Source organism: Daucus carota, chromosome 8, assembly GCF_001625215.2.
Source record: "Daucus carota subsp. sativus chromosome 8, DH1 v3.0, whole genome shotgun sequence".
Lineage (NCBI taxonomy): Eukaryota > Viridiplantae > Streptophyta > Magnoliopsida > Apiales > Apiaceae > Daucus > Daucus carota.
Window position 1 is genome coordinate 29,096,327 of NC_030388.2, and position 27,507 is coordinate 29,123,833.

Genomic DNA, 27,507 nt, shown 5'->3' on the forward strand with positions numbered 1-27,507 from the left:
AAAAATTATATATTATTTATTTTTACGAGATTGATGATTATTCTATATAAAAATATTAGTGTGAGAGCTTTTTTTTGAAAAAATAATAATTCTTAGTGTGAGTTGTAAAAATCAAAACTTTATTCATAACCCATGGTTGACTAGAAAACTAAAAATAGACCAGCACAACAAGTAAAGTAAATTGATGGAAAATAAAATGAAAATGAAGAAAGCAAAAGAAGAATAAAATGATAATGATCCAAACCCACCAAGGCAGCCAATTCCGACCCATGTGCAGATTACATATTATCCACGTTGCCCGTTAAGTTTTTTCTAACTCTCAAATTTATTATCATCACATCATCATTTTCTTGCAGGATTTTCACCATAAAGTTTCCACCTTTTTATGCTTGTATATATATTGACACAATTTCAGCATATTCATCAAGTAAGCTGTATCAACTCTACTTTTCTTGAATTGTGTCTCATTATAATTCAAGCTGTTTGAGATTGTTTCTGTGACAAATTTTACAATTCTTGAACACCCTTTTTGTTTTCTTGAGTTGGGTTCTGAAAAGATTATAACTTTAGTGGCTTATGAGTGATTTCTTGGTTCTTTGAAGTGGAATTTTGATGCCCTTTATCAAAGTTTTGATTTTGGGTGTCAGTTTTGGTATGTTATTGTTTAAATGAATATGCAAACAGCTTCTACAAGCTGTGATTTTTCACAGATTTTTTGGGTGCCTACACCAATCTGTCCATGTAAGAAAAGGCTTAAATTTTCTCCATTAGATGGGTTCTCTAGTAGGATGAAGTTGTATATGACCCACAAGAGAAAAAGATATGTTCTTGGGGCCTGTATGATTTCTACTAATGGTGGGAACCATAATTTAGATATAGAGTTTGCTAATTCGGCGAGTAGGGTTGCTAAAAGTTTTGTGGCTAATACATTGTCAAATGAAATGGATGAAAGAGATTCGTCTCGAGATTCTGTTAGGATGGGTACTTCTAATTTTGCTAACTTTGAAGAAGACCCCATGGTAGGGAAGCTCAGAACACAACTAGGAGTCGTGCACCCTATCCCGTCGCCTCCGGTTAACAAGAGCATTTTTGGGTTTTTCGTGTTCTTTTTCTTTGTGGGGGTTTTATTTGATAAGCTTTGGACGTCAAGGAAGAAGAATAGGTCAAGCAATGAAGGGAGACTTGGTATGTGGCCACAGGTGCCCACAAGCCTCTCTTCGTTCCTTGAAAAGGATTTGCAAAGGAAAGAATCGGTGGAATGGGTTAACATGGTTCTAGCAAAGTTGTGGAAGGTTTATAAGCCAGGACTTGAGAGTTGGCTCGTCGGGTTGCTTCAGCCAGTCATTGATGATTTAAAGAAACCTAATTATGTGGAGAGGGTTGAAATAAAACAGTTCTCTTTAGGAGATGAGCCATTATCTGTTCGAAATGTTGAACGCAAAACCTCACGGCGTGTCAATGATTTGCAGTAAGTACTTGCTTAAATTATTCCAATGTTATGAAATCCCTGTTTTCTTTCCCTTTATTGTGAAATAGTATTTTTTTTTATTTCCATCTGTTGTCTTGAAATTTTAAATGTTTGGTCAAGCTTGTTGTTGCATTTTGGTGTTTAAGACGACTAAGGACAACTGAACTGTTCTGCTAACTTGGTTTGTACTCTGGTTTGTTATATGCTATTCTGCGTTTACAACATTCTTAATTGTTAGTAATATATTTACAGAGGCTAAAAAGTATTAGGTATTTAATACAATAATAACATTTTAAGAGTCTTTACAACAGTTTAGGAGAGAGAAATAACATATGGTTTCTGAAAGATATCAAGTTCTTCCTGACATCCTACAAGCAGGAATTATGCAAAACGACTCCCAGTTACATGCAAGAACTATGAGGCTTACAGTAATAGTAACAGTCACTGGGAACGAAGAATATAGAGGATAAATACTATGATAGTTTGGCTTCTTTTTTTTTTTCAAAAATTGCACGTTCTCCTAATAAAATTATAAAAGCTTGCCAAAGAGCATGTTGGATCAAAGTCTTACATTTTTCTTTTATTTGTTTACTTGAAAATCCAGCATCATTATATGTGCTTCTGGTCTGGTTCTTAAAAGAATTAATTTCTTAGCGTAAAGTTTTTTGTCATCATAGCTGGCATGCTGTTCGATTATATATTGCGACTTGTACTCTTGTCCCCCACTGTTAGATCTCATAATTGCAGCAAGCACATCTTATTACCGTGTTTTTAATTTATGAAGGTATCAAATAGGCCTCCGTTACACTGGTGGTGCTCGCATGTTGCTTATGCTGTCCTTAAAATTTGGAATAGTTCCCATTGTTGTGCCAGTAGGTATCCGAGATTTTGACATTGATGGGGAACTTTGGGTTAAACTGAGACTGATTCCAACAGAGCCTTGGGTGGGAGCTGCTCAGTGGGCCTTCGTGTCACTTCCAAAGATAAAATTCGAGCTGTCTCCATTTCGTTTGTTCAATCTAATGGGTAAGTTATGGATTCTATCAATCAAAATATTAATTGTTTTTCACCCAGTGACTAATTTCCAACAAGCCCTAGTATCATAACTCACATGAATTTGTTTTTATTAATTTTACTTTTTAATTGATGATGGACCAATTTAAAAAGAACACTATGTTGTCATCTTCTCCAATGCTTGCTTTAAGTGCATGGCGAAGGTATTCTTCTTACTATTTTCATTTACATGATGTAGAGGATAAATGTGTGCCTATAATTCACATGTATCTCTCTCGTACTGCAATAATAGCTGAAAGTATGTACATTCACTTATTCCTTCTTCTAGACACAATCTACCTGTAATTATCTTTGAGGTGATTATTAATCCTCCATAGTGGAAGCCCGAACTCAGATGTGATTGATAAAATCCTGGATATATGCACGTAATCAAGGCAAAGGGGGTTCACATGACCCCAATTTAATGGGTAAAAGAGGTACAACAAGAGAGGATCCCAATTCCCCAAGGGATGGCCACTTTTTTTTTGTTAAAACTTTGGCAGGGCAAGCAACTCCTGCTAAGCAGAAGTTTAGCAATGTATATCTAAGTATACATATAGAATATTCAAGTATGTGTTTTTCTTGGGTGAGTAATCAACAAAATTGGATTGGTTGTCAAGGAGAAAGGGAGAAAAAAAAATAAGGATACTAGAGGAAGATATACAAGTAATAATTAATGTTCGCTTAGGAAGAGCACATGCCATCAGACTTCCGTGCAAAAGAATAATGTATTACTCTTTAGTGATCCTCAACTCACTTAACTTGTCCTATCTTGCCTCAAATTTAAATCTAGTATATAGATTTGTGGAATTTAGTCATGCTTATGGAGTGATTAGAATAAGCCAAATGCATGAGTAAGTGTATTAATCTGGAAGGCTTCAACTGGCTGTGTTTGGTAACTATGAGGCTTGCCCTGCAGTCTACTGTGTAATAGGTCCGGTAATATGTATGTATGCAATTATGCTTTGTACTCTTTATCTTTTTAACTGTGAAAGTGGTATCTACAGAGTACTGATGTCCATTAGTTCGTGATAAATTGTGAATCCTTGATTTGATTACTAATACTGTTTTCTTTCTTGCATGTACACCAGCAATTCCAGTTCTGTCGATGTAAGTGGAATTATCTTTTGAACTCTTTGTTTATTTCCTCTCTAGAACTTTTAGTTTCTGCCCATGGAATATTGATGCACGTTTTCTAATTTTATTAAACGTTGTGAATCATAAAACATTTTTACTCTCTAGAATTTTACCTCTAGATGAAAGTAATGGGATCAGTGTTGTGAAAAGCGCGCCTAGGCGCAAAGCGAAGCAAAGCGCACCCTTAGCGCCTCATATATGTCGAGGCGAAGCAACTTCAATGAAGCGCATGCTTTTAGCCTTGAAGCACAAAGCGGTAGAAAAGCACGCTTTAGCGAAGCTAAGCGCATAATAAGATATTTAATGTTATTGGGCCACTTTTAAGGCCCAAAAGTACTAACCCATAACAAAAAAAGAATTTCGGGTCACTTTTAAGGCCCAAAAGTACTAACTCATAACAAAAAAAAGAATTTTAGAAGACGCTTTGAATTAAGAGATAAAATTGACCCTATATCACTCCTTGATGTTGATGAAAGCAATGAGTGGTTGGTTGGAAGCCTGGAATTCTGCCTATGAAACATAAATTTTGAATTTTAATATTTAAGTTTAGGATTGTTTTTCCCTCTAAAAGTATTATTTAATATATTATAAAGGATAAATTAAATTATTTTTGGCTTAAAGTGTGATTTAATATATTATGAAGTATAAATTATGTTATAAACCTATATACATATATCCTAAATAATAAATAAAAAAAATTGTAAAACATGCGCCTAGCTTCAAAGAAGCGCGCGCCTCGCTTTTGCGCTTTGCGCCTAGGCTCCAGAGAGTTTGGCGCCTCGGTGCGCTTAATGCTTTCGATAACACTGAATGGGATGTGTGAGTCTCAAATCTCTCACACAAGTGCTTCTTTGTGAGAAAAAGTACCTAGTGCCATTTAAGCACTGGTTGGGAGGTTTAAGCTTCAACCAACACACCTTAAATGAGAAGTCTCATATGACTGAAGAGTGAAGATATTACATTAATACTATTTGGATAAATATGTTCTTGATTGTATTGTCCTCTACATTATTATTAGTTAGCAAATTTTGATAAACTTGTTGGCATGGCAGATGTGTCTACATTACTCAAATTCATGTCCACAGTAGATAAATTTAGGGATTACACGTTTAAGTGAAAAATTGACATACTATGTTCTTTCTAATTATATAGTTTTAGATCAGTTTCTTTACTACTTTCACTTGCTCATCTGATTACAATCATTACGGCATTATAGTTTATTATGATATTCCAGAGGTGTTTCCTTTTGTCAATTTTACTGTGTGTTCAAGTGGATGTTAATTTCAATCACTATGATAATATTGAATGTGTGTTGACTGGTGCCTATAGGTTTTTGACGAAGCTTTTGACTGAGGATTTACCACGACTATTTGTTCGTCCAAAGAAGATTGTTTTAGATTTCCAGAAGGGAAAAGCAGTTGGTCCCCTTCCTACTGATTTTAGGTCTGGAGAAGTACAAGAAGGCAACAAGGACTATGTGGGGGAATTATCGGTTACCCTTGTAGATGCTAGAAAGCTCTTTTATGTTTTTCCTGGTACCAGTTGTTTCTCAATTTGAACTTCTTTTTTTTTTTACAATTAAAGTTAAGACAACTTCCTCTTTTTCTGTCCGAGCTGAATGAATTTCTCTTTGCTACACTTACCGAAAATCCCAGGATAAATTCAGCTTAATCTAGATAGTGTGGTTAATGAAACATTGAGATAACGATGTCCATTACTTCATCACTGCAAAGGCTGATCAGATAATCTGGCACTTATAGACACTTAGGATGACTCTTGTGTCCTGCTTTTATAATATATTAATATTTATATATACTATCTTTCAGGAAAGACAGACCCATATGTTATTCTAAAATTGGGAGATCAAGTCATACGTAGTAAAAAGAACAGTCAGACAACTGTCATTGGTTCTCCTGGTGAGCCAATCTGGAATCAGGTGACGTTTCTTGTCATTTAGCCTTCATGCATTGTTAAACTTGCACAGATTTAGTCGTCAAGTTTCAGTTTTAGTCTTACATCTAACAAAACCTTACTTGAGCAGGACTTTTCTATGCTGGTTACAAACCCTGGAAAACAAAAGTTGTATATACAAGTGAATGACTCCCTTGGCTTTGCAGATTTGAGTATAGGAACCGGGGAGGTGAACTTTTACTCTTAAGCAAATGATTTCTTGAAACAGCTTGATGTGTAATTTAGTGACCTTAGAATAGTTTAATATATTTAAACCTTAAAAATTAATTTGATAGTCTTGACATTTGTAATTATAAAATGAAGTGAGAAACATTTTTGATACAATTTCATAACCCAGGAGAACGGTAGAAGTTCAAATTTATCATCTGGAAACTATAAAGCGAGCAGAAAGTCCTCTTGCTGCTGGCAAAAATGTTAAGATGGGTTTTTGCTAAAAAAATTGGTTGACTTGAATGGATGAATATATATTTATATACAGAGTCTTATGTCACTCACTCGCTCTTGGACTAACAGCGGAGCTAAATTGCTCTTTAGCAAAAGTAAATATAAAAATAAACAAAGTTAGAAATTTGAATTAACTTGACTTGATTGGAGATACAGTTTGGAGCTTGAATTTTAGCGAAGGATTTGTAATCCCAACTACCATTGACAAAAAAAATTACTTATTGCTGCTTGCCAGTGATTGCTTTGAACAATTATGCATCTACAGCACTAAACGGCTTTCCTTTTTTATGTTTAATGTATCAAATAGATTAGTAGCTACAGTAATGACATTGATCTTGAACTCGCTGCATCCTAACTCTCATTTCAAAGTTGTAGTGTTCATTATTAATGGTTCTCGCCACACTGGTACACTAGTCTTCATAATATACCTTTCTCAGGTTGATCTGGGATCTCTTAAAGATACTGTTCCAGCAGATAGGATTGTGACCTTGCAAGGAGGCTGGGGACCGTTCGGGAAGGGATCAGCAGGGGAACTTTTACTTCGATTAACATATAAAGCATATGTTGAGGATGAAGAAGATGAAGTGATTAGGGAAAGATCGACACGTGCTGATGCTTCAGATGACGAGTTGGCTGAATCTGAAGTAGATAATGCTACTTATGTGCATCCAAAAAAGAATTTGCCCAGTGGAACAGAAACATTTATGGATGTGTTGGCAGCTTTAATTGTAAGTGAAGAATTTCAAGGGATTGTAGCATCTGAAACAGGTGACACAAAATTTCCAGATAATGTCACGAGTTCAAAATCGACATTGAGATCAGTTGGTCCTAATATTGAATCAGTGCCATCAAATTTTGGAGGTGACTCTGAAAAATCCAAAGGTATTATTCTTCAGTCTAGAATCTAGACACTTTTCATGTTCAAGACGATTTAGTGTTTACTTTGTAGAAAAATAGTGTCTTTCCCTTGATTTACTTTCCTTTAATAAGGAGATGTCATGTACAGGCTCTGCTCTATTTTGGATTTCCTTGATCACAACTATCTCAGTGCTTATCGCGTTAAATATGGCCGGTTTTTCCTTGTTCAATCCTTGATGTACAGTTTCTGAAGAACAAGAGTTATGCTCAAAGAAGTAATTCTTGAAATCCCTGCATTTTTATATTGCTTCCTATAAAAATGATGTTTCCTTATCTATAGTGTCTTTAGTAGTCTTAAAGCATCGACAATGTTGCATTCTCTCATTTCTTACTGTGGTTTACTTGATAATAGTGATAATATTTTTTGTATTTTTCTTTTAACTCGTTAACCGTATGATACTCGCCAAGTCACTATTAACTACCATGATCTAGCAGAAGTTTATGTTTGACCTTTCGATGCATCCTTTTATCTCTCTGTTAGAGTAATCTATTTTGATAATTTATTCTACTTAAAAATAGGCCATTCACTTTGTAACTGAAAATTCCTTTTTGAGAATTATATATTTAGGTCTTCCAGGATCCTATGTTCTGCTTAGTAAATTATGATATTTGGTGCTGCATGTAACTTTTTTTAATCCCATAAGCATGTTTTTAATTGTGAATATCAGATATAGAGATAGTTATGTAGTAAACAATAAAATTAGAACTTGAAGGGATGGATGTGTGAAACAGAGAACTATAAATCTCTCCTCCATCTCAAGGCAAAAACAAACTCGAAGTAAAGCTTGCCTCCATATCTTTCCTTCTTTGTTATCTTTCTTCTATTAAAAACATATGAGTTTCGATTTTTTATGAAGGGTGGATTAATGGAACAATTTGCCTAGCTTACATTTACAGTCCACTATATAGGCACAATTAGTGACCTCGTTCTCATTCCAACTTGTCATATAATCTTGTACCGATAAATATCATTTTCTATCTTTGGCATTTCAACCTCATGTTAGATTGGTGAAGTGATGGATTTTTTTTTTTTTTTGCAGGTTAACAATATTTCTATACCTTGTAGACAGGAGGAGAGCATTAGTTTAATACTTTTTTGTGTTTATACAGTGTAGACGAATATTCTTTCGGTGCAGTATTTCAGGTATGGGGATGAAAAAGAAATACTAAAAGAAAAGTTTCCTTCCCTTATTGGGAAATACACACAAACATTTAGTTTACCAACTTCTGAGTGGCACATATCGGGTCTGGTTATTTTGGTTTAGCATAGATGTTTATTACTTTTTGTACGTGCATTTATTAGTTTTCATGTATAGTTGTTTGGAGATGGAATGCCGGTTACCTATTATCAATAGAATTAAAATTTCGGAAAGCTTTACCCAGTGGAAATTTTAAATTGTACAGACTCAATGGTATTTCATTATAAAATAGACCAAACTCTTGTTTGGTCTTGGAGTGTGGAAGAGGAAAAAGGGAAAAAAGTGATTAAAGGATAGACACGTCCTTGTTTTGTTTCGTTATCTGTCTGAATATACAAAGATATTACTATTAGCGGACAGATTAGTTGCATGTACTCCAGGCACTTGAAAGCAGTAGTTTCGGATTTCAGTTTTGATGCCTCATCTTAACTGGCCAAGTAAATGTTACATCTCAAATCCTGGAAATACACTCAGCAATAAAAGGTAAAGTGTAATTGTTTGCCAGGATTAGTCATGCTTCTTTATTCTGATAATAACTTATTTGGATCCTTGCTTTATGTTTTATGCAATTATAATTATGTTTCCATCTAATTTGCCAAAAAAAATAGTTAATTACAAAAAATTCGTTGGAAACAGGAATAACCGTACAAGATTAAAAAAAGAATGTATCAGATAAGTTTCTGTACTCTACTTCAGTGGCTATAAAATACTAACAACTAACAGATCACAGGTACCTACATTGATTCTTGCACTCTGTACTATGTGTATAAGAGTAAGCCTAGGGTTTTGGATTAAACAAATCATGTGTAGAAGAAATCTTTGACTGTACGATGTGTATGCCATGCATTTTGATGGATACTTGCATTTAAATTTAAATTGCTTAGCAGTTGATGCAGCTATCGTCTGTTAGATTGCAAATTTTTACGGAGTACTAGTAATTTCAAGTTCAATATTTGGAGGGAAAACGAAGGAAGAAGGGGAAGAAATGATGAAATTAGTCTACCTGTAGATGAGGGTGGACCAGTTTGTCCCCGGACTCTTGTTTTGGTTTGTTAGTTCATGTTGTTTCTCTTGCTATGCTGATTTTTCGTAGAAGTTTCGTAATACTAGTGTGAATTTTGTTTACCGTTAAACAAAGTGGCACATATTTTAATTTTATCTTGCCCCAGCCCAACTCTCCTTGTGAGTTCTGACAGTTATTTTAAGAATGCAACAATGCATAATACAAACTTGAGATACTCGCTGTATCTCACAAGGAGCATTCTCGAAAGATGTCAGAATTTCGCCAGTCAAGTCTATAACCTTTGTCATGTTCTCCAGTTTGCTAGCCTGAAACTGCGAGTTGCTGAATCATATTTGCAGTTGCTTTTTGTTGATTCTTCGTAGTCTATGATACCCTTAATCGCGTATTGCCTGGGATAGACAGTACAGAAGCTGGTTCATCTATGATCGACTGATACAACACACACAAACGATAAGTAAAATTTGCTGTGACATATCGATAGTATTTGCCATTACTGGGACTCTGTAAACTAAGCTCAAGTTGGTGTATGATATTTAACGTCAACATGCTGCCTGTTGCTCTGAATTTGATTGTTTATACTCACATATACAATGCATTCTCTGACTAGGTCTGTCAAATAGATACCACTTATGTGAGATTCACATCTGAGCCTAGAGTAATTTTGTTATCAAATAAATCTAGGACTCGGTACATTTATATATTCTTTTAAGCTATGAAAGGGCCTTATACCTGGTTGGTGACTGTTGTCTCCATGGCAGGCATATATCATCAAGCAGCGACGGAACTAGAATATTGGAATTAGTCGGTTAACCGTATTTTTCGATAAGTCGGGAATTTTTAGTCAAATCGGAGTGTAATCAGTAAATCGGTTAAATATGTTTTAAGGATTAATCAGGGATTATATCATATATCAAGGTTCTTTAGAACCCTGAGTGCGGCTAATCCCTTTTTAGTTCCGCTAGACGTACACGTGTATGCCAATGAGACAATATCCAGCATGGCAATAATAGTTTCTTTCTAGTTCCGCGAGAAATACACAACATGTATGTCAATAAGACAATATCCAGCATGGCATAAGATATTCAATATTCTTCGCGGCGGGACCTGGTTTCACATGTCAGAAAACCGCTGCTGCAGGTAAGTACAAAGCCAAGGGACACAAGAGCAAGTATGAGACAACTGAGTTCCAATAATGTCGAAAGCTATGGGCTTTGTTCTTGACTTGCAGCATCCGGGCAGCACCCGGCACCCCCTTGTTATCAATAATTTCTCAACATTTTCTTCTGTGTCTTATCTACCAACTTGAGTATTATCAATCTTTATCGATCTATATTTTTGATACATGCATTATAATCTTTTAAACGTCGCGATAGACGACAAGTTCAGGGGTTGTGAGAGCTTGTCAAGCTCTCTTAGACGTCGAGACCCTGATATTTTAGACGTCGAGACCCTGATGATTGGCGCCGCAGTTGATAAATCATTGTATATCGATGTCAGGGGCATCAGGAATCATGAAAATTAGTCAGACTAATAAAACAGATCCTAGTTGGTGCCTTGAGAGTTTTAAAGTACAAGTTATTATCTCTCGTGAACACTTGTAAAATTAGATAAAACCTACTAGTCTCTTAAATAGTTGTTAATAGAAGTAATTGCAAAACGTATCCTGTTGGTTTGGTTCAACTGCATTTTATTACCTCAACTTTAGATAATTGCATAATGCACCCCGAAACATATTTTAGTGCCACATGTTGAACCATTTTGGCCCATTTTCATCTACTTTGACCTATCGCTTTGTTAAATTAAAAGGGTGAAATAGACTTAAAAACCTATAACATTACATCTTAGTTCATTCTTAAGTCAATTTCATCGTTTTAAATTTCACGGTGATAGGTCAAAATAGACAAAAACCGGTCAAAACAGTTCAAGGTGCGTCGCCAAAACATGTTTCTACAATCATCTAAAATTTAGATAATAAAGTGCAATTTACTCAAACTAAAGAGATGCGTTTTGCAATTAACTCTTGTTAATATTGTTTGGTATGATTCTCATAAGCCATCGTCAGCGACCACGTGTTCTATGATGGGCTGAGTGAGGGGAGTGTCGAGAATACAGTATGATCCCGGTAACATCTTGGAATTTGGAATTTAAGAGTGGGGTCACTTGACACCCGTATTACACTTGTGTAGTTTGCTCAGAAAGGTATATCTTGACTCTACTGTTGTTTTGCAGATATAACCAAATTCTTATCACATGTGAGTATGTGACATGTCCTTAGCAAAGACAAACACAAACACATTTATACTATATTCTCTAATATCCAGTACTGTTATTGCTTAGTACTCTATCTGAGGCTTGAAAATTAATGCAGCATTAGCAGCCATGGCAGAACTTTGTGATCTTCGAATCAATATCAATGGTCAGCAAACATTCTTCCTGAATGAGGTAATCCAAATACATACTTCTTAAACTGATCATATATTACTTGTGTCTAATTGCTACTCTTTTTCGCAGAAAGTAATTTTGAAGTTTTCAGGGAAATTACGGAAATTTGTCAGGAATGAAAAGAGAAGAGCCCAGATCAAGAATTCAGTGATTCAAATTGATGGTTTTCCAGGAGGACCTTCTGGTTTTGAGCTGGTTTCGAGATTTTGTTACAACAGTGATACTAGTATGATAACTGTGTCGAATGTCTGTCTCCTTTATTGTTGTGCTGTGTTTCTGGAGATGAATGAGAGAGTCTCAGCTCTCAATCTACTGCACCAGACAGAAACTTTTCTTGAAGAAATGTTTTCGTGGTCTCAGAAAGAAATTCTAACTTCCCTAGTAAGCTGTGAATCCATCTTTGCATTTGCAGATTCCTCTGGCCTAATTGAAAAACTCTTGAACATGCTTCTTGCAAAAATTGCACAAAATTCAGACATTTTTGTTTGCTCATCTTCGTCATCATCTTCTCCCGAAGCTACTGCATCTCCATTCAGGCTGTCTTCCTCAATGAAAAGCGCCACTCCTGAAGTTCTAGGCATCAAAAGAAGCTCATCAAGATCATTATGGTGGTTTGATGAACTAACCATTTTACCACCTATCATTATAGAAAGATTTGTCAAGCTTTTCGGTGCTCATGGTACTGATGACTCCAGTTTACTCTTAACAAGGTTCATCCTGAACTACCTGAAAACCAGTGCTCAATCAAAACACTGCCTAATGATCAAAACTTACTCCAAATTGGAGTATTCTAGGTTAGCAGACACAGCTGTTTATGGGGTCATTTCCACTGGACAATCTTTGTTTTCTTGCAGAGGATTGTTCTGGATATTGAGACTTGTCTCGACTTTTGGTATAAGTAGAGACTGCAGGACTGGTTTAGAGGGACTGATCGGTTCTGTTCTTGATCAAGCAACATTGGATGATTTATTGGTTTCTGCAAATGATGGACATGGGGTTTACGATGTCAATCTTGTGGTGAGATTGGTTAGAGTGTTTGTCTATACTTATAGTAAAGAAGAGTATTTACAGAAGATAAAGAAAGTTGGCTGGTTAGTTGATAAGTATATAAGAGAAATAGCTCCTGATCAGAACTTGAAGATCTCCAGATTCCTTCGCATTGCAGAGAGTTTAACAGATTGTGCAAGAGATTGCTTTGATGGAGTATACAGAGCTGTTGATATCTATCTCGAGGTACTTATCTCATCATTTTCATTCGATCACATTATTAACAGGAGATGCACTGATAAATATCAGTATCAAGCACTATGCTTTTTCAGAAATTGTTATATTTGCTGTGTTTTTGAACAACCTCTTGATAAATATCGGTATTACGCACTATGTCTTACAGATTCAACAAATTTTACATAACGTATTACAGGTCCAATTTAGCCAACCATTTTCAACCAACACTGTTGGAAATGCTCTAATTATGTATCTGTATTTGTTGCCTGCAGTCTCATCCTTGTCTAACACTGGAAGAGAGATCAAGGCTATGCAGATGTCTGAACTACAACAAGCTAAGCCTAGAAACATGCAAAGAGCTAGCAAAAAACCCGAGAATCCCCCCAAGGGTGGCAGTCGAAGCTCTTGCTGCTCAGAGCTGCAGATCAATCAGCAACAACATTACTAATTCTCCCCCATTCGACCCTTCTCATGTAAACCGTTCCCATTCTTCCAAGTATTATCATCCAGCCATGATCAATGTCGCGATAAAAAAGCACAGCCAAATGGCCTTGTACAGAGGTGGTGGCCATAATATCATGATCAATGACTGTAAACTCGACACGGGATTTAAAGATGATCAAGAAGAGATGATAAGTGCGGCAGAAGAGAATGAAATGATGAGGATGAACCTTGAAAGGATGCAGTGGAGGGTTATGGAGCTGGAGAAAGTTTGTAAGGGGATGAAGGGCCAAATGTCAAGAATGGGAAAGAGTGGGAAGTCTCCTCTGATTTCTCAGGCTCCAAGTAAAGGATTGCCAAGATTTTGCTAGCTATGTTTCTGTCCTTGTAATATTTTTTGACCTTGTGGAACATGGTTACCTTCACTGCCTAAATAAATGTTGTTATATAAAAAAAGTTTCAACAAGTGATACTCTCTATAAATTAATGATCTTGATAAACTGATAAGTTCTTCCTTCTCAAAGATATTCATTTACTTGTGTTTATTTATAGAGGTAAAACACGATAAATGAATATATTTGGGACAAGAACTTTATTTATTTATTATGATTATTAAATCATCGAACCAGAAATATATTATATCTCTTATGGTGAGACTGAAATCATTATTTATTCGATGAAGATTTGCTTATCAAATATTTATTTATCGAATGCTACAGCATGTTTTCGAATACAAAACTGATGAACTGGTTCACTCGTGCAAAGTTAATGCTGCTAAAACCTCCAAATATTTATTTTGACTGATTATATTAATTGTTTTGTATTAAGACAATAATGGTTTATTCGTGTAAAAGTTAATATTGCTAAAAAGTAAAACCTTGTACTTGTATAAAATCTTTTGTTTTGATTAACGAATTGAACTAATTATTATGGATGAAACTGTTTATTAAATGATTACATGATTACTCTTTTATACCTTAAATCAACACGTGCCAATATTTTGATTAACAAATCTAACTTTTCCAAAATTAGTAATCTAACTTAAAATTTACAGTAACTTTTACAAAATTAGTTTTTTTAATCCAAACTTCTAACAAACACCAATATTCGATATTCACGTACTCAAACCATCAAAATCTCTAATTTTTACCGACTTCACCATACTACTAATGATACTAATGAATCTGATACATTTATTTGTCATGTTTAGCCTATTAAAATACTTAGGACTGTACCATCGGTTGCACTGTTGGTAACTTAGTATTGAACTGAAAAAAAAAAGAAGAAAAGTGTATAGTTACTGTTGTATCGAGTGGGCATTCTATAAAATTGTCCAGCATCTCATATTTAAACTGATTATGTACAGTGACGTTAATATTAAGATAACAATTAGACAAATATGTGCGAGTATGATGCCACTTACTTGCACTAAGGTGTGTAATAACTGAATTAGCGTCTCGTCTTTACAAATGACACCAACCCCGAGAATACTGTGGCGAGTGTAAATCACCATGGCTACACAAACATACTCTACTAATAGACAACTAACAAGATCTTACATATATCACATATAGCAACATAAAGTGAGATTCTATCCAAGTCATGGAGTTAGCCTGAAAATACCTATTACATCTATCACCCGCTGTTCTGTACTGGTTGTGATGGGCATCTATCCTCTGATGATTGTGATATTATCGGTTTACGGAGAGAACGGTATTGTAGTCGGACATTTTCTCCGCTTTCAATGATCTTAAGCAAGTACCTACAAGAAAAGATGTATGAATCACATGGACAATCTCAATTTCAGTCATCAATTGAAGTTGCGATAAAGTGGTGATTCTAAAACTTCAGAAACCCTCGTTGGAACATTCAGCATAAGTTTTCAATAAGAAATCATCAACTCAGCACGACTTCCCTCATCTCTATCTAAAGAAATGCAACTCTCTAGAGATGAAATTGTAAAATGGAGTAAAAGCAGAAAAGGTATTTAGGTTCAATATGAGCATGACAAATGGCATACTAGATGAGAGGGTGGCACTTCTATCTTTAGTATCCTGGTCCTGTGAACTCATGAATAATATGGCATAAATGTCACTGTAAGAAAGATATGACCTCGACACTTACCAGCCATTGAGGCACTGTGATGTGATAATAGCTTCTTTTCCAACGAACTTATCTGGCGTCCTCCTATTTCCCTGGAAAGTTATTTGGTTTTCTAAGTTTACTATATTACAACCCCAGAGTTCCAGGGGATAACAATTGCAGATAACAGCATAATGCTACAGGGCTCACAAATTCACCTTTATAACCACCTTCTCATTAACTGCAAAGGGATACTGTATCACTCTCTGTACCCCATAATCGGCAGCAACATCCCCATTTTCCTGAAATATATATCTCTTATTAATCCACTAATATTTACAACATTAACCAGACAGAAATCATCATGTAATATTTTCACCTACTAGATCAAACCAACACAAAAAGACCACCAAACACTTTAGTTCCACTTCCACAACAAGATATACACCTCAGCGATGGAATTGTAAGCACAAAAACATGTTGATCATCACAAGAGAAAACAGATCTAGGGCACATGTTAGTATATAGAGGGATTACAAGTAGTAACATCAAACTGGGGTCTCGACATATTTAACAAGCCACTCAGTTTTATTTAAACTCTTAAGAAGTGAAATGTACCATAATAACTGCTAAATTTTTCTTCTGTCAAGTGTCAATTAATGGTTGAAATTAATGTATACTTTTTACAGTAATAATTTAAAACCAGCTAAAGTTCCCATACCCTGTGGTTACCCACTTCTTTTCTACGCTTCCGTAGAGTTGAATTATGGAAGAGCCTTTTGTCATCCTCATACTTTACAGCAGTAGCCGCAGCTCTTAAAGCTGCATATAAAGCAGAGAAAATAAAAATCAAAGACCGCAATACCAGGGGGGTGGGGGTGGGGATAACTCAAGTAAATCTACTCATGCATAAAACAATGGGAAATGTAATTGGAATATATTTGCTTTTCCTATCTGAGAGAAAGATATAGAGAGACTGAGAGAGTACCATGGTTGGGAATCAAAGAACCAGAATCAATATCTGCATTGCAGAGAGCACATTTTGACTGTCATGAAGACAAAAAGTGTCGTGACGTGTTAAAATATAAAAGTTATACAATTAGTGACTAGAGTACATCCATTTATGTTATTTTACAAGGCATTGCAGAATCAGAATTCAATTCTAAAGGCTAAATAAATTTCCAGCTCTCCGACAAACAGTGTTGGTACTTGTTCAAAATGAGAAGATACACAAATCAGTAAGTAAATCCATTAATTTATTTTTGAAGGCGTACACATTTCCAGATACAGGCATTCAAATTTAACTCATCATCTTGTTAAGTTGCTAGGGGAAATTGTTTCTGAAATAATTAAGGTAAGCTACTACACTGTATGCCTGTATTATATCTTTGTCCACACAGATTATATCCCTAGAGTTTTTCAATGGCCCCCAGTTCTTTTATGAAAAATCTACAAATGCATCCCAAAAAAAATCATTAGGAAGTGTAACAAAAAATATTTATGTCGTAACTTACTATTTCAATGACCTTTCTTAGCATCATACCACCAAATGAATGTCCACATGAAACAAACATGGCATCTTCAAGAAATGCACCCCTGAAGGATAGGGACGAAAAAAAAAAAAGACAATTGTTACTAGTTGCGAACATATTTTACTAGATAATTACTGCAGAAATCATCATTTATGGGCAATCAATAACTAATCAGCATTATCTACCAAAATAATTACATATAGTGAAAGATCTCATAGCTTGTGGAAACAACTAGAGACATGTTTTCTAAGCTGAACCATAAGAAAACAAAGCCAGCAATCACAACTTACGATAAAGGATCCGACAGTATGCTTCTTAATGATGGCTCCTTGTTTAGATTATTTGATGCCACCTGCTGAACAAGATCTAAGCATTAAAACTCACACAATATATAATAAGATTATATTGTAAAATTCTTTCAATTTGAAGTAGTACCTGACAAAAAATTGAAATTTTAATATATAACGTATATTTCAAACCTTAGAATGAAAAGAAATTTTAATTTTCCAAGAAAAAAGCCTAAACTCTCCAAAAAAATTCTTTTATTAGCCAACCCAACCTAACAGAAGAAGACAAGAAGCAAAAAAGAGGCACATAATCATTTCGCTGCGTGCATAAGCTTTAAACCCACTTACATTAGCATTATCAGTGCGATGGCATGGAACATTCTCCTCAGCAGAAAGGTCATCCATAAACTGACTTACAGATATTGGTACATAGCTCTGGGGGATGACATGACCAGCTGCAGAAACAGGCGAGCAATCTAATATGGCATTACTTTGCGGCATCAGCCTGAATGCCAAAGATGTCCTACCAGAGGCACATTAATTAGGCTTAGCCAGAAATTAGAAAGAGTATTTCCCACGAGCATTACTTATGACAAATATGCAACTACCTTCCACCACTATTAGCGATGAGAGTGCTATCAGTTGCTGCTCTATATGAAGTAACAGGGCGAAGACCAGCAGTAGCGTGGCTTAATGATCTACCTGAGAGTAGTAACAGGTCCCCTGGAGATGAACCATCATCTGCTAGGTACCACTGACCATTAGGGTCACAAACCTATGGTGAAAATAAATAGCTAATGGATATTATTGTATGAACATTTTAATCATGCATTTCAAAGGTAAAGATGCTCATTATTTCATTAAGAAATAACCAAATTTATGCGTAATAAGTTCTTTTCTATCTTCAATCAACTTCACAGACAATAACTTGGTGACAGATATCTATACAAGAAAAAAAATACCTGAATACCAGGAGCATCTGCCGCTATCAATGTTAACAAGCCCTTCTCAGTTTCAACATTTGATGTTAACATCCCTCCTGTAATAACTCCTTTTCCATTTTGTAAAGCTGCATGAGAGTAGGTTGCTACAAGAACCGATGAAGATGCCTCATTAGCAGGCAATGGGTTGTCATCAAGTAAATAGTTAAATACACTGCAAAAATGTATAAGGATCAAGTAAATTAAAAAGGCTCGAATGCAAATTGACTGAAGTAAACAGCACCTGAAATTTAATAAGGTTTTGTGTGAAATAAACAAACAAATACCAATGATCGTTAGCTTACTCGCTTCGTAGACGAAGATGTCTGGCGACTGCACTTAAGGCAGCACGGGCAGCCTTTCCCATGCATTTAAAAACATCTGCCATGCATGGGGGAGATGAATCTGTATCTTCCAATGCCCTGCCAGTGACAAACTAATGAAGTATTAATTCCAAGTCCCACAAGAAACCTTGTGTCAAATAACAGAAGGAAAAGATTGACAGAACCATATACAACCAACTAAATGCCAAAGAATAAGTTGAAGAAAGAGAATCAGACAGAACCCAAAATGTGATTGTACTATTTCTCAGTGACCCATATCTTATACAAATCTCAACAAAAAGGTGAATCAGGGTCAGTATCATCATTTTGAACAAGTCGTCATACAAGTGATGGGGAACGAAAATAAGGTATTAATGTATATGTTATCATTTAATTTAACTATAATTAGTGTAGAAATAAATAATACAGTTATCTATATGTTTTATATGCGGAGTTAGGATTTATTAGGTATTTCATATACAATAAAGCCCAAATGTTTCTAGTCCGTTAGGTTATTTAATTAGGATATTTGTTCTCTATATAAGCATTGTAATCCCCCACATATTAACTTAGCTTTGACTATAACTTTTTCTGCGAATAATATTGATTGAAATTATTCTTTGATATCGTATAATTTACTGCTTTGCTATAACATAATGATTTTCCTGCATCAACAAGTCTAATTTTGGGCACAGGTTACAAAAATGTTTTAAATCTTGATTAAATATAAAGATTATAAAGATTAAAGCATGAACATAGTCAAACTCTCCAGTGTGTGGAAAAAAATCAGTGGAAGTTGAATTGGTGGTTCATCAAACAACATAAATGAAAATCTGACATTCGCAAGGATAAATTCCTAACGTAAGTTTGTATTCCAACTACTGTGAGAAGAAAAATCAAATGGGGGGAAAATGATTGCTCGTTAACTTCACTGTTATCTGACAAATAATATGAAAATTTGTATAGGAAAATGAATATGAAGGAGAAGGAGCCTCTGTCCTAACTCCTATGATTAATGGGTTCGAATTTTGGTTTAAATCGATCGGAAATGACTGAACCAAAAAATTCATATACAAACCCACAAATTAGTACATATTTCACTTCATATCCTCTCAATTATATTCCCACCAACAAAACAAAGCACTGTGCTGCCAAAAAGTCTAGTCTATCCTAGTAGCCAATAAACACTCTCTAAGAACCTACAGGAATCACATTACTTCACACAAATTTTCGCCCCAATTCATCTCGGTTCCAATCCAGCCAACCAAACACGCAACAATCCATCCCCCCTTTTGCTCCCTAAAACAATAGTCTCTTCTAAAAGCCAATAAGCACCCTTAAAAAAACCACTGGAACTACATTAATTTCACATAAAAGATTAAATGCAGTTAATCAAGATATTTCAATCATAAATAAAATAAACCTACGATTTTAAATCATCACGCAATTCATAAAATACGATGAACGAAACAAAACATAAAAAAACGATACCTTCCGGCTCGATAAACATAAACACCACTCCCCCCACCACCATTCCGGGACCTGGTTCTAAAGAACAACCTAGAAGCTTCCAAGCCGCACCTCACCACAGCAGCATCCTCACAGTTGAGCTCAATTATCGCAGCATTACGCCTCGTAAGAGACTCGGAAAGCCTCTGCACCGCTTTCGAATACGAAGAAGTGGCAACACCGTCGTAAGCGAGAATATCGGAGAGGCGAACTCTGGCGATCAATTGGGCGGTGGGGTCGTGATCGAGTGGGCCCAGGGAGAAGTGGGAGCGGAGTGGCGGAGCCGTGGAGGGGTGATGATGGGGGTGATTAATCATGGTGGTGTTGAGTGATGATGATCATTTCGGTAGGGTTTTAGATTGGGGATTTTTTTGGGGTTTTAGGGTTTTTGAATTGCATTTTTGTGGTTACGGGGTTTTGGGTTTTTTATTTTTGGTGGGGGCGACCGTCCTATTTACAGCTGATCTAGATACATCGAAATCTCAGATTCTTTGATGTTTTTTTCTAAAAAAACCAAAACATAATGGAGCGTTTGGCTAAATTTAAAAGACTAACTTTTTACTTAAACTAGAGAAGTAGACCGTAAGTGAGAAGTAATAAATTAATAAAGTGTTTGGATGCTTAAACTAAAGAAGTAGAAGTAATAAATTAATAAAGTGTTTGGAAAAGAAACAGCTGAAACTGTGAGATATAAGCTACATTCTAAGTTTTTTAAAAATGTTTTTACTTCTTTACATAAATAGATAAAAAAAAGCAGAAGTCAGAAGAAGAAGCAGGTTATCCTTCTCGCAAACAAACGGCCCAATAATACAGCCGCCTATCATCATAAACAGATTCTAAAATTAGAATTCCAAGACCAAATAAAAATTGTAAAAATGATTTATGATATATTTTCAAATTATTGTTTAATAAAATTTAAATTATTATGTTTATTATTTTCTTAAAACAAAAATATTAAGTGACAAACTTATCACATTATTCGAGTTCGACTCTCGCGTGCCTCAACAAATATTGAAAGATATGTAATTTCGACTCTCGCTTATTCTGGAAATATCAAAATAAATATTTTTACTTTAAAAAGGCATATAAGCACAAATTGTAAAAATAAAAATAAAAATGGGTGAAGATCTCCATTATTTTTCTAATTATTTCAAATGCCACAGAAAATGCAACATATTTTTTGTAGGACCGAAAATGTAACATGGTTGTGAAGTTCATGCATTTACAACTCCAAAATTGTTTAACTTTGATTTTTAGTATAAATTATAATTAAACATTGACAAACATTCCAAGGGCAAAACATCAGATCATGTTTTCCAGCAAGTAAACATGCCATCTTCTGTTATCTACTTACTAATCATCAATTATTGTCATAAAAATACAACTAGCAATGGTCGGAATCTGACAATTGATACAGTATTAGACATTCGTTCATAATTAAAAGCTGATATGAGTAGATACTCGAAATTTTCTTCAGTTCTCCGTACCAGTGTACACTAATGCTGGACTTCTCGAAAAACCTTCAATACCATGTCTTCTGTCGTAAACTACATTATTGTAAACTTGGAACATACATGATTGTGAAAATAATTTGTTCAGCACAATCCATCTATTTCCAAGAATGAGCCTCGGGTTCAGTTTTGAATCAAGACATGGTGTTGAGGCAGTTCATTAGTACATCGGTTTGTTCGGGCTTACCAACAGAGACACGAACATAACCGCTCAATTCTTTGTTATTGTAGTGGCGAATCATCACACCCATTTTGGAGAGGTCTTCCTGGAATTAAGCAAAAACAGTACAAACATTAATATTGATGGACTACAGAACAACAATGCGATTTTAAATTTTTACAAACTCTAGCAGAAGAAGCTCCGATGCAACTCACATTATCCATAACTAGATATGAAAACTCTCGGATTAAAAAAGTGATGATAGATTTAAGAAAACATGAAGCAATCGTGATTATTGATAGCATTTGTAAACAGTTATGGGTCCACACAGTTGGACAATTCTATTATGCCAGGACCAAAATTTTGCTGTAAATTGTGATATCCGGTAAGAAACTGTACCTTAAGCTTCTTAGCATCCTTTCCCCCAGTAACCTCGCAAAGAATGAAATTTGAATGACTTGGATATGGATTGAGAAACGGCACTTTTTCTAATAGATTGAATAGCCTCTCTCTTTCTTGCAACAAAGCCACTTTAACAGTCTGTTAAAGAAAATGAGCACAAACAGCTATATTTTTGAACTAAACAATATAAGTTGCAAAGCAAAAATTAAAAAATCAAGTCATAAGATACCTCCAAATATGTTGGATTACTTAATGCTGCACATGCAGATACTTCAGCAGCAACAGACACGTTATATGGTTGTTTGGCTCTCCAAAGGTACTCTATAATGCTGAGTGGAAATGCTCCATATCCAACACGAAGTCCAGCCAAAGCTATTTTCAAGTTTAGTTCACAAATTAAGACTTCGACATTGTCGCATCAAAAAAGAAATTAATCTAATTTTTTAGTATTCAAAATCCATGTGGGCAAGAGAGGATGTTACGAAAGACATATAGTTCTCTTTTCTGGACAAAAAAAAACCCCACAAATGCATATAGATAGTTCTCACATTATAAAGTTTTGGTTTGTACTGTAAGCACTTATAATATACCAGCTCTTTTGCTAAATGTCCGGAGGATAATTAGATTCTCGTGGTTCTTCACCCACTGCATTCTCGAATCCATTCCTGAGAATTCAATGTATGCTTCATCCAATACAACCAGAATAGGCAGATGAAGTATCTTCAAGAGAGCATCATCATGGATTACACTGTTAAAAACATGGCAAATACATTTCATGAAACCAAACCTACTGAAAACCTAGTCAAGATGACATGTATTGCTAACTTTTCACTTTTTCACCGTCAGGAAACTAGTTTTCATACCAAGGATGTTATGTATTATTGTTCTTTATACAGTTCCTATAGAGTGATCGCTTCCCAAAAATTAATTTGCAGTTTTGTATAAATAATTCTTATTATTAAATTGTGTTGTTATACGCCTATACTGACAAGACACCCATTGTTTAAGTCTCTGCCTGTCAACCATATAGCTGTTCTAGCTATTCTGGGCAAGGGGAATAATCTACATGATTCCCATACAGATCAACCTAAAGATATCTACAATTACTGCAAATATTCTTCCATTCACTTCGACTATATTGGCGCTTCCCTTCAAACTGAGTTGTATTTGTTATACAAAGGCAAGTTGAGATTAGATACTTTAAAACTCAGGCAACAATGCTTTGCTTTGTAGGAATGTAGTGAGCTCAATCATCTTCTGATACACCTCATAAATGAAGTGCATGTCTATTTTAACACCTTTAGTTCTGTCATGCTAAACAAGGCTCTTAGCAATGGCCACCATAGTTGTACTTGACTACTTGACCAGTTGTTTTATCAGTGTACAATTCAGAAATTTCTTCATCAGCCTTCTAAATCACATCCACAATGCCCAAGGCCCAAGCTCGATATCCTAAAGTTAGTAATTCTCCTTGAAGATTGCTTTTCACTTTACCAAGTGTCCAAATTAACACATAAATAGATGTACGGACCATTAGTTGTCATCTTTCAGTCAACTCCCCATTCAGAGTTCCGACTAGACTTTGTGTAGACTTTCTGATTAAACTTTCTTATACAGGGATTCTTATTTTCAAACGCTAATACAGCTTGTTTGTTGCATAAAGCAAACCCAACTTTGGATGCATTTTGTTGAGTTGATATATCCTAGATAAAAATTGTCTTTGGTATCTAGGCATCTAGCACTATTCACTTGTCGAGAAATGCACGGAAATATTGACCAAACAAAAAGCATCCAAGTTGGATTTGCATTATGCGACCAAGATGGTGTATTAATGCGTGATTAAAAAAATCCCTGTACATGGGAGTATAATATAAAAGTCTACACAGTTTTTAGTTGGCGTGGACAGCAAATGGAAGAAGATCAACCAGTGGTTTACACACCTATGTATGGAGTGATTAGGTCCAACACACATGCTGAAGCAAAAGAGCAATGTTGTGGTCTTTAGGAAGTAATTCAGTTACATGCCAGAGCAAAAGAGCAAAGTATGGCCTTAAGGAGTAGTTGTTCATACAACAATCTAATTAAACTTGATTTATACTTAACAGTGAAAATCCACTTGCAACCAAAAATCATTAATTTGAAGAATAATTTTGAATCATGATTAAATCAAATAGAAATGGTAGCTAGGAAGAATGGACTCAGATACGGTGACAGGGGACACAAGTACAGGGACATGGGATTCATCAATCATCAAAGAAACCTAGATACAGGACATAGAAGAAAATATATGTACCTTTTTTTAACAATATATATATGCATGTATAGGACTTGTGTTCTTTAGTTATATAGACCAGGGGTCAAAATAAGAAGTGAACTTGCAAGAGAATTCATCCTTCAAGATAAATTAATTAAATAAAAATGTTTATAATTTGCAAATATTCTTCAATTAACTTTTAATATCTCTACAGATTTAATTACTTTTGGAGTTACACAGTGAAACATAAAATCTCAATTTACTTGGCATGACGAGGAGAAAGACTCAAAAAAGTACATCCATATGAACCTTCTATCTTTATGGTTTTATTCCAAAATAATAAATATGCACTGGACAAGTGGACATTATTAAATTAAGAGACCATTATAATGCTGGAAACGAATGGTAAAGCTGGGATGCATATAACTCTAGTCGAGAAGCTAACTCTGCATAAGCAGAATGAGTAAAAAGCATAACACAGTAGCTAAGATAAACCAGAACACAGAAAAACTAATATCATATTACCTTCCATCTGGGTTATTAGGAGAAGTTAGAAAAATGCACTTTGGCTTCTCCTGCTCGACAACTTTAGCAATCATTTCTACATCCAAGCTAAAATCTGACTTTCTTGGTACTGTAAATTAGATGACAGGAGGTGAGCTAATGCATGCAACAAGGGAGATGATCAATGATGCATACCAGCCTCTAACAAAAGTTTACAAAGAAAATGTTGAAAAATAAGTGAGAAATATATAAACACCAAAACTGAGTCCAAATCCAGGAATCTTCTTCGCTGTTTGCAGAGCATGAAAAGATTTATTTATTATGTTCAAGCAAGCTAAAAAGGGGACTTTACCCTTGATCACAAGTGCACCATTAACAGCTGCATCAAATTCATACATGGTAAACGTCGGAGGACAGTCAACAATTTTGTCACCTGGCTCCAATACGCATCTGCAATTTATATGTCATCAAGGAAACTTGAGCCACACAAAATATGAACGAGCATATTTGAAGAAAACTTAGAGCCTGCAAGACTTAGATCAAGAACTGTTCCCAGTCCAAAACATTGAAGACTGACCTCATTATTAAATCTATGAGCTCATCTGCTCCACAGCCTACAAGAATATATTTATCCTCAAGGCCAGAATCCTCAGCAAGAGCAGCACGTAATCTACGACTTTCAGGATCTGGATATATATAAGGGAACTTCATTGCCCCCAAAGCCTCGAAAACCTGCATTAATTATAAAAAGTACATTACATAAGGCTGAAGTATATATTTAAGCATACAACAGGCACACCTAGGCTAAAATTAATAATTGGAGGTTGTAGTAAGCAGCTTTCAGGAAACTACGACTTGCCTCAGGAGGTGGGCCATATGGATTTTCATTTGCATCCAACTTTATAATATCTTCCGGCTTTCGACCAAGACGAGTTGACAAAACCTGTAAGGTCCAAACATATGCTATTTACACAATTATTCTCATTACAACTTGCAGTCTCTTATGCAAAAAAATCCTAGGTTGGCAATGTCCACCAGCATCAAAACATGGCTCGAACCCATCTCCATTATAGACATGATTCATATAATATGAATCCTATTAATGACACTGACACCAAAAATTGATCTAAATATGACCCAAGATGATTCATTTATCAAAGTACTATTTCTTTCACCTAGTTAATGTCGTTTGCCACATGTAAACAAATTTTAGAACGATACAAAATTGACACATCTACAAAAACACATACAGCCCTAAACTCGAAATTTGCCCTCCCTAAAAGAATTATAATCAACAAAATGAAACGGGTCATAATAAAATCACCTCAAAAGGCAAAATAGACTGATAAGGGGACAATTTCCGAAGATGGGGTCGAATAAAAGAATCCCCAGTCAAATGCTGCTTCTGTCCCTCTTTCACATCATTCAATGGCACAGTAGATGCCATACAAGAAACCCAACTACTCTTCTGACTCCTTTCAAAAGAACAACAATTGGGCCTATCTGAATGACCAAAAGTGAGCTTAATTTGGGGTTTAATCAAGCAAGTTGAGCCTTTACATATATCAATCACACCCATTAATCTGCAACATACAAATTCAATAGTAAACACAAAATCTTGGAAAAAGATTGAATCTTTAGTGACAAAAGACAGAATCTTGATAGAAAGATTGAAACTTTATTCATACATAAAGATTGAAGATTATAATGTAGATGAGAGGAATAGAAAGCATTACCTTAGAGCTGAAGATGATAAGTGAAGTTCAATTCATAAACCCTGGAACTCAAAGCAGCAGTTGAAGTGAAATGGAGACAAGTACTTAGTACTTACACATACCCTGTTGTTTGTACATGTGTATAATTTCTTTTTTATATATTATTTTCAGAATAAACTCATCTAGTCCTGGCCGCCACTTGGTAAGGGCTCGTTTGGCTCGAAGAAATTTTAAGGTCTGGGTATTTGACGAGTTGACTGTTTAATAAGCAATGCCAAACAGTCCTTGGTAAGTAGGCAGAGAATATTTAGTATTTTTAGTTTTCCATATTCAGATTTATGAATCAAAAAATGATTTATAAATTATTTCTAATTTACGGATTGTGGAGCTTTTATAATTCCATTCAAACACCACAATACTTTATATAAAAGAAAAAAGGGCGTTGCTCAGTTTGTATAAACAAATGATTTAATACAGAAGATAGGGATGGAGTAGGTCCGATCATAAAATTGTTCGCTATGTCCCAATAAATAATATACATCGGGATTGGATATGATGATGAAGAAAAATTGTAAAAAATGAATAAAGTTAAATGAGGAGTGGTTAAAATGGTGAGATTCATTTATTTTTAATAATAAATTTAAGATAGTAGAGAAAAGTATTGGGTGGAATAGTATTTTTATTATTATAAAGTAGAGATCGTAAGAGAAAGTAATGGATATAATATTATTTTATATATTATAAAAAGTTACCATTAGAGCAAGTTCAAGAGTGTCTTAATGGATGTCATATAAAAATAATAAAATATGATGTTCTAGTAGTTTAGGACATCATTTTTATGCATTCACTCCAACAAGAAGCCTTATTTACAAGTCTTATTATTAAAATATTAATATTTTGAATGAAAAAGTAGAAAGAAAAGTAGTG

At 35.0% G+C, this 27,507-nt stretch overlaps 4 protein-coding genes across 9 annotated transcripts; 2 read left to right on the top strand and 2 right to left on the bottom strand.

Moving 5' to 3' along the window:
* The first annotated feature begins 269 nt into the window (after positions 1-269).
* On the top strand, positions 270-8,449 carry LOC108199618 (tricalbin-3). The gene is made up of 9 exons (XM_064082823.1): positions 270-1,468; positions 2,253-2,494; positions 3,613-3,631; positions 4,988-5,193; positions 5,485-5,594; positions 5,700-5,798; positions 6,511-6,955; positions 7,080-7,206; positions 8,032-8,449. The coding sequence occupies exons 1-8, from the start codon at positions 669-671 to the stop codon at positions 7,166-7,168; spliced, it is 2,010 nt and encodes a 669-aa protein (XP_063938893.1). The 5' UTR covers positions 270-668; the 3' UTR covers positions 7,169-7,206; positions 8,032-8,449.
* A 3,016-nt stretch (positions 8,450-11,465) lies between these two features.
* LOC108199619 (BTB/POZ domain-containing protein At1g50280) lies at positions 11,466-13,787 on the top strand. Its single transcript, XM_017367526.2, has 3 exons — positions 11,466-11,656; positions 11,726-12,889; positions 13,153-13,787. The coding sequence occupies exons 1-3, from the start codon at positions 11,594-11,596 to the stop codon at positions 13,690-13,692; spliced, it is 1,767 nt and encodes a 588-aa protein (XP_017223015.2). The 5' UTR covers positions 11,466-11,593; the 3' UTR covers positions 13,693-13,787.
* A 957-nt stretch (positions 13,788-14,744) lies between these two features.
* LOC108197193 (uncharacterized) lies at positions 14,745-20,478 on the bottom strand. Of its 6 annotated transcripts, none has more exons than XM_017364739.2 (12): positions 20,017-20,478; positions 18,508-18,624; positions 18,185-18,377; positions 17,831-17,997; positions 17,571-17,727; positions 17,226-17,290; positions 16,918-16,999; positions 16,392-16,449; positions 16,125-16,225; positions 15,622-15,705; positions 15,446-15,516; positions 14,745-15,083 (listed from the first exon to the last, which is right to left on the bottom strand). In XM_017364739.2, the coding sequence occupies exons 1-12, from the start codon at positions 20,349-20,351 to the stop codon at positions 14,957-14,959; spliced, it is 1,557 nt and encodes a 518-aa protein (XP_017220228.1). In that variant the 5' UTR covers positions 20,352-20,478; the 3' UTR covers positions 14,745-14,956. The 6 variants fall into 6 exon arrangements, with proteins under 6 accessions (XP_017220228.1, XP_017220227.1, XP_017220226.1 ...); XM_017364738.2 differs by having other exon boundaries at positions 17,226-17,287; positions 17,571-17,745; XM_017364737.2 differs by having other exon boundaries at positions 17,571-17,745.
* An 890-nt stretch (positions 20,479-21,368) lies between these two features.
* LOC108197048 (histidinol-phosphate aminotransferase, chloroplastic) lies at positions 21,369-26,729 on the bottom strand. The gene is made up of 10 exons (XM_017364526.2): positions 26,602-26,729; positions 26,190-26,448; positions 25,725-25,808; positions 25,443-25,597; positions 25,218-25,315; positions 24,887-24,995; positions 22,698-22,855; positions 22,337-22,479; positions 22,105-22,245; positions 21,369-21,811 (listed from the first exon to the last, which is right to left on the bottom strand). Exons 2-10 carry the CDS (start codon positions 26,442-26,444, stop codon positions 21,680-21,682), a joined length of 1,275 nt encoding a protein of 424 aa, XP_017220015.1. The 5' UTR covers positions 26,445-26,448; positions 26,602-26,729; the 3' UTR covers positions 21,369-21,679.
* Between the last annotated feature and the right edge of the window lie 778 nt (positions 26,730-27,507).

Coding starts and splice junctions, on each gene's coding strand:
- LOC108199618 (XM_064082823.1), top strand. CDS start 669: ATGAATATGCAAACAGCTTCTACAAGCTGTGATTTTTCACAGATTTTT. Junction 5,595..5,699: donor GTGAGCCAATCTGGAATCAG/GTGACGTTTCTT, acceptor TTACTTGAGCAG/GACTTTTCTATGCTGGTTAC. Junction 5,799..6,510: donor TGAGTATAGGAACCGGGGAG/GTGAACTTTTAC, acceptor TACCTTTCTCAG/GTTGATCTGGGATCTCTTAA.
- LOC108199619 (XM_017367526.2), top strand. CDS start 11,594: ATGGCAGAACTTTGTGATCTTCGAATCAATATCAATGGTCAGCAAACA. Junction 11,657..11,725: donor AAACATTCTTCCTGAATGAG/GTAATCCAAATA, acceptor TCTTTTTCGCAG/AAAGTAATTTTGAAGTTTTC. Junction 12,890..13,152: donor CTGTTGATATCTATCTCGAG/GTACTTATCTCA, acceptor TGTTGCCTGCAG/TCTCATCCTTGTCTAACACT.
- LOC108197193 (XM_064083348.1), bottom strand. CDS start 20,351: ATGATTAATCACCCCCATCATCACCCCTCCACGGCTCCGCCACTCCGC. Junction 17,000..17,225: donor ATACTGTCGGATCCTTTATC/GTAAGTTGTGAT, acceptor CCTATCCTTCAG/GGGTGCATTTCTTGAAGATG. Junction 15,084..15,445: donor TCACAGTGCCTCAATGGCTG/GTAAGTGTCGAG, acceptor CTTTTCTTGTAG/GTACTTGCTTAAGATCATTG.
- LOC108197048 (XM_017364526.2), bottom strand. CDS start 26,444: ATGGGTGTGATTGATATATGTAAAGGCTCAACTTGCTTGATTAAACCC. Junction 25,316..25,442: donor CTCATAGATTTAATAATGAG/GTCAGTCTTCAA, acceptor TATAAATTGCAG/ATGCGTATTGGAGCCAGGTG. Junction 24,996..25,217: donor TGGTGCACTTGTGATCAAGG/GTAAAGTCCCCT, acceptor TCTAATTTACAG/TACCAAGAAAGTCAGATTTT.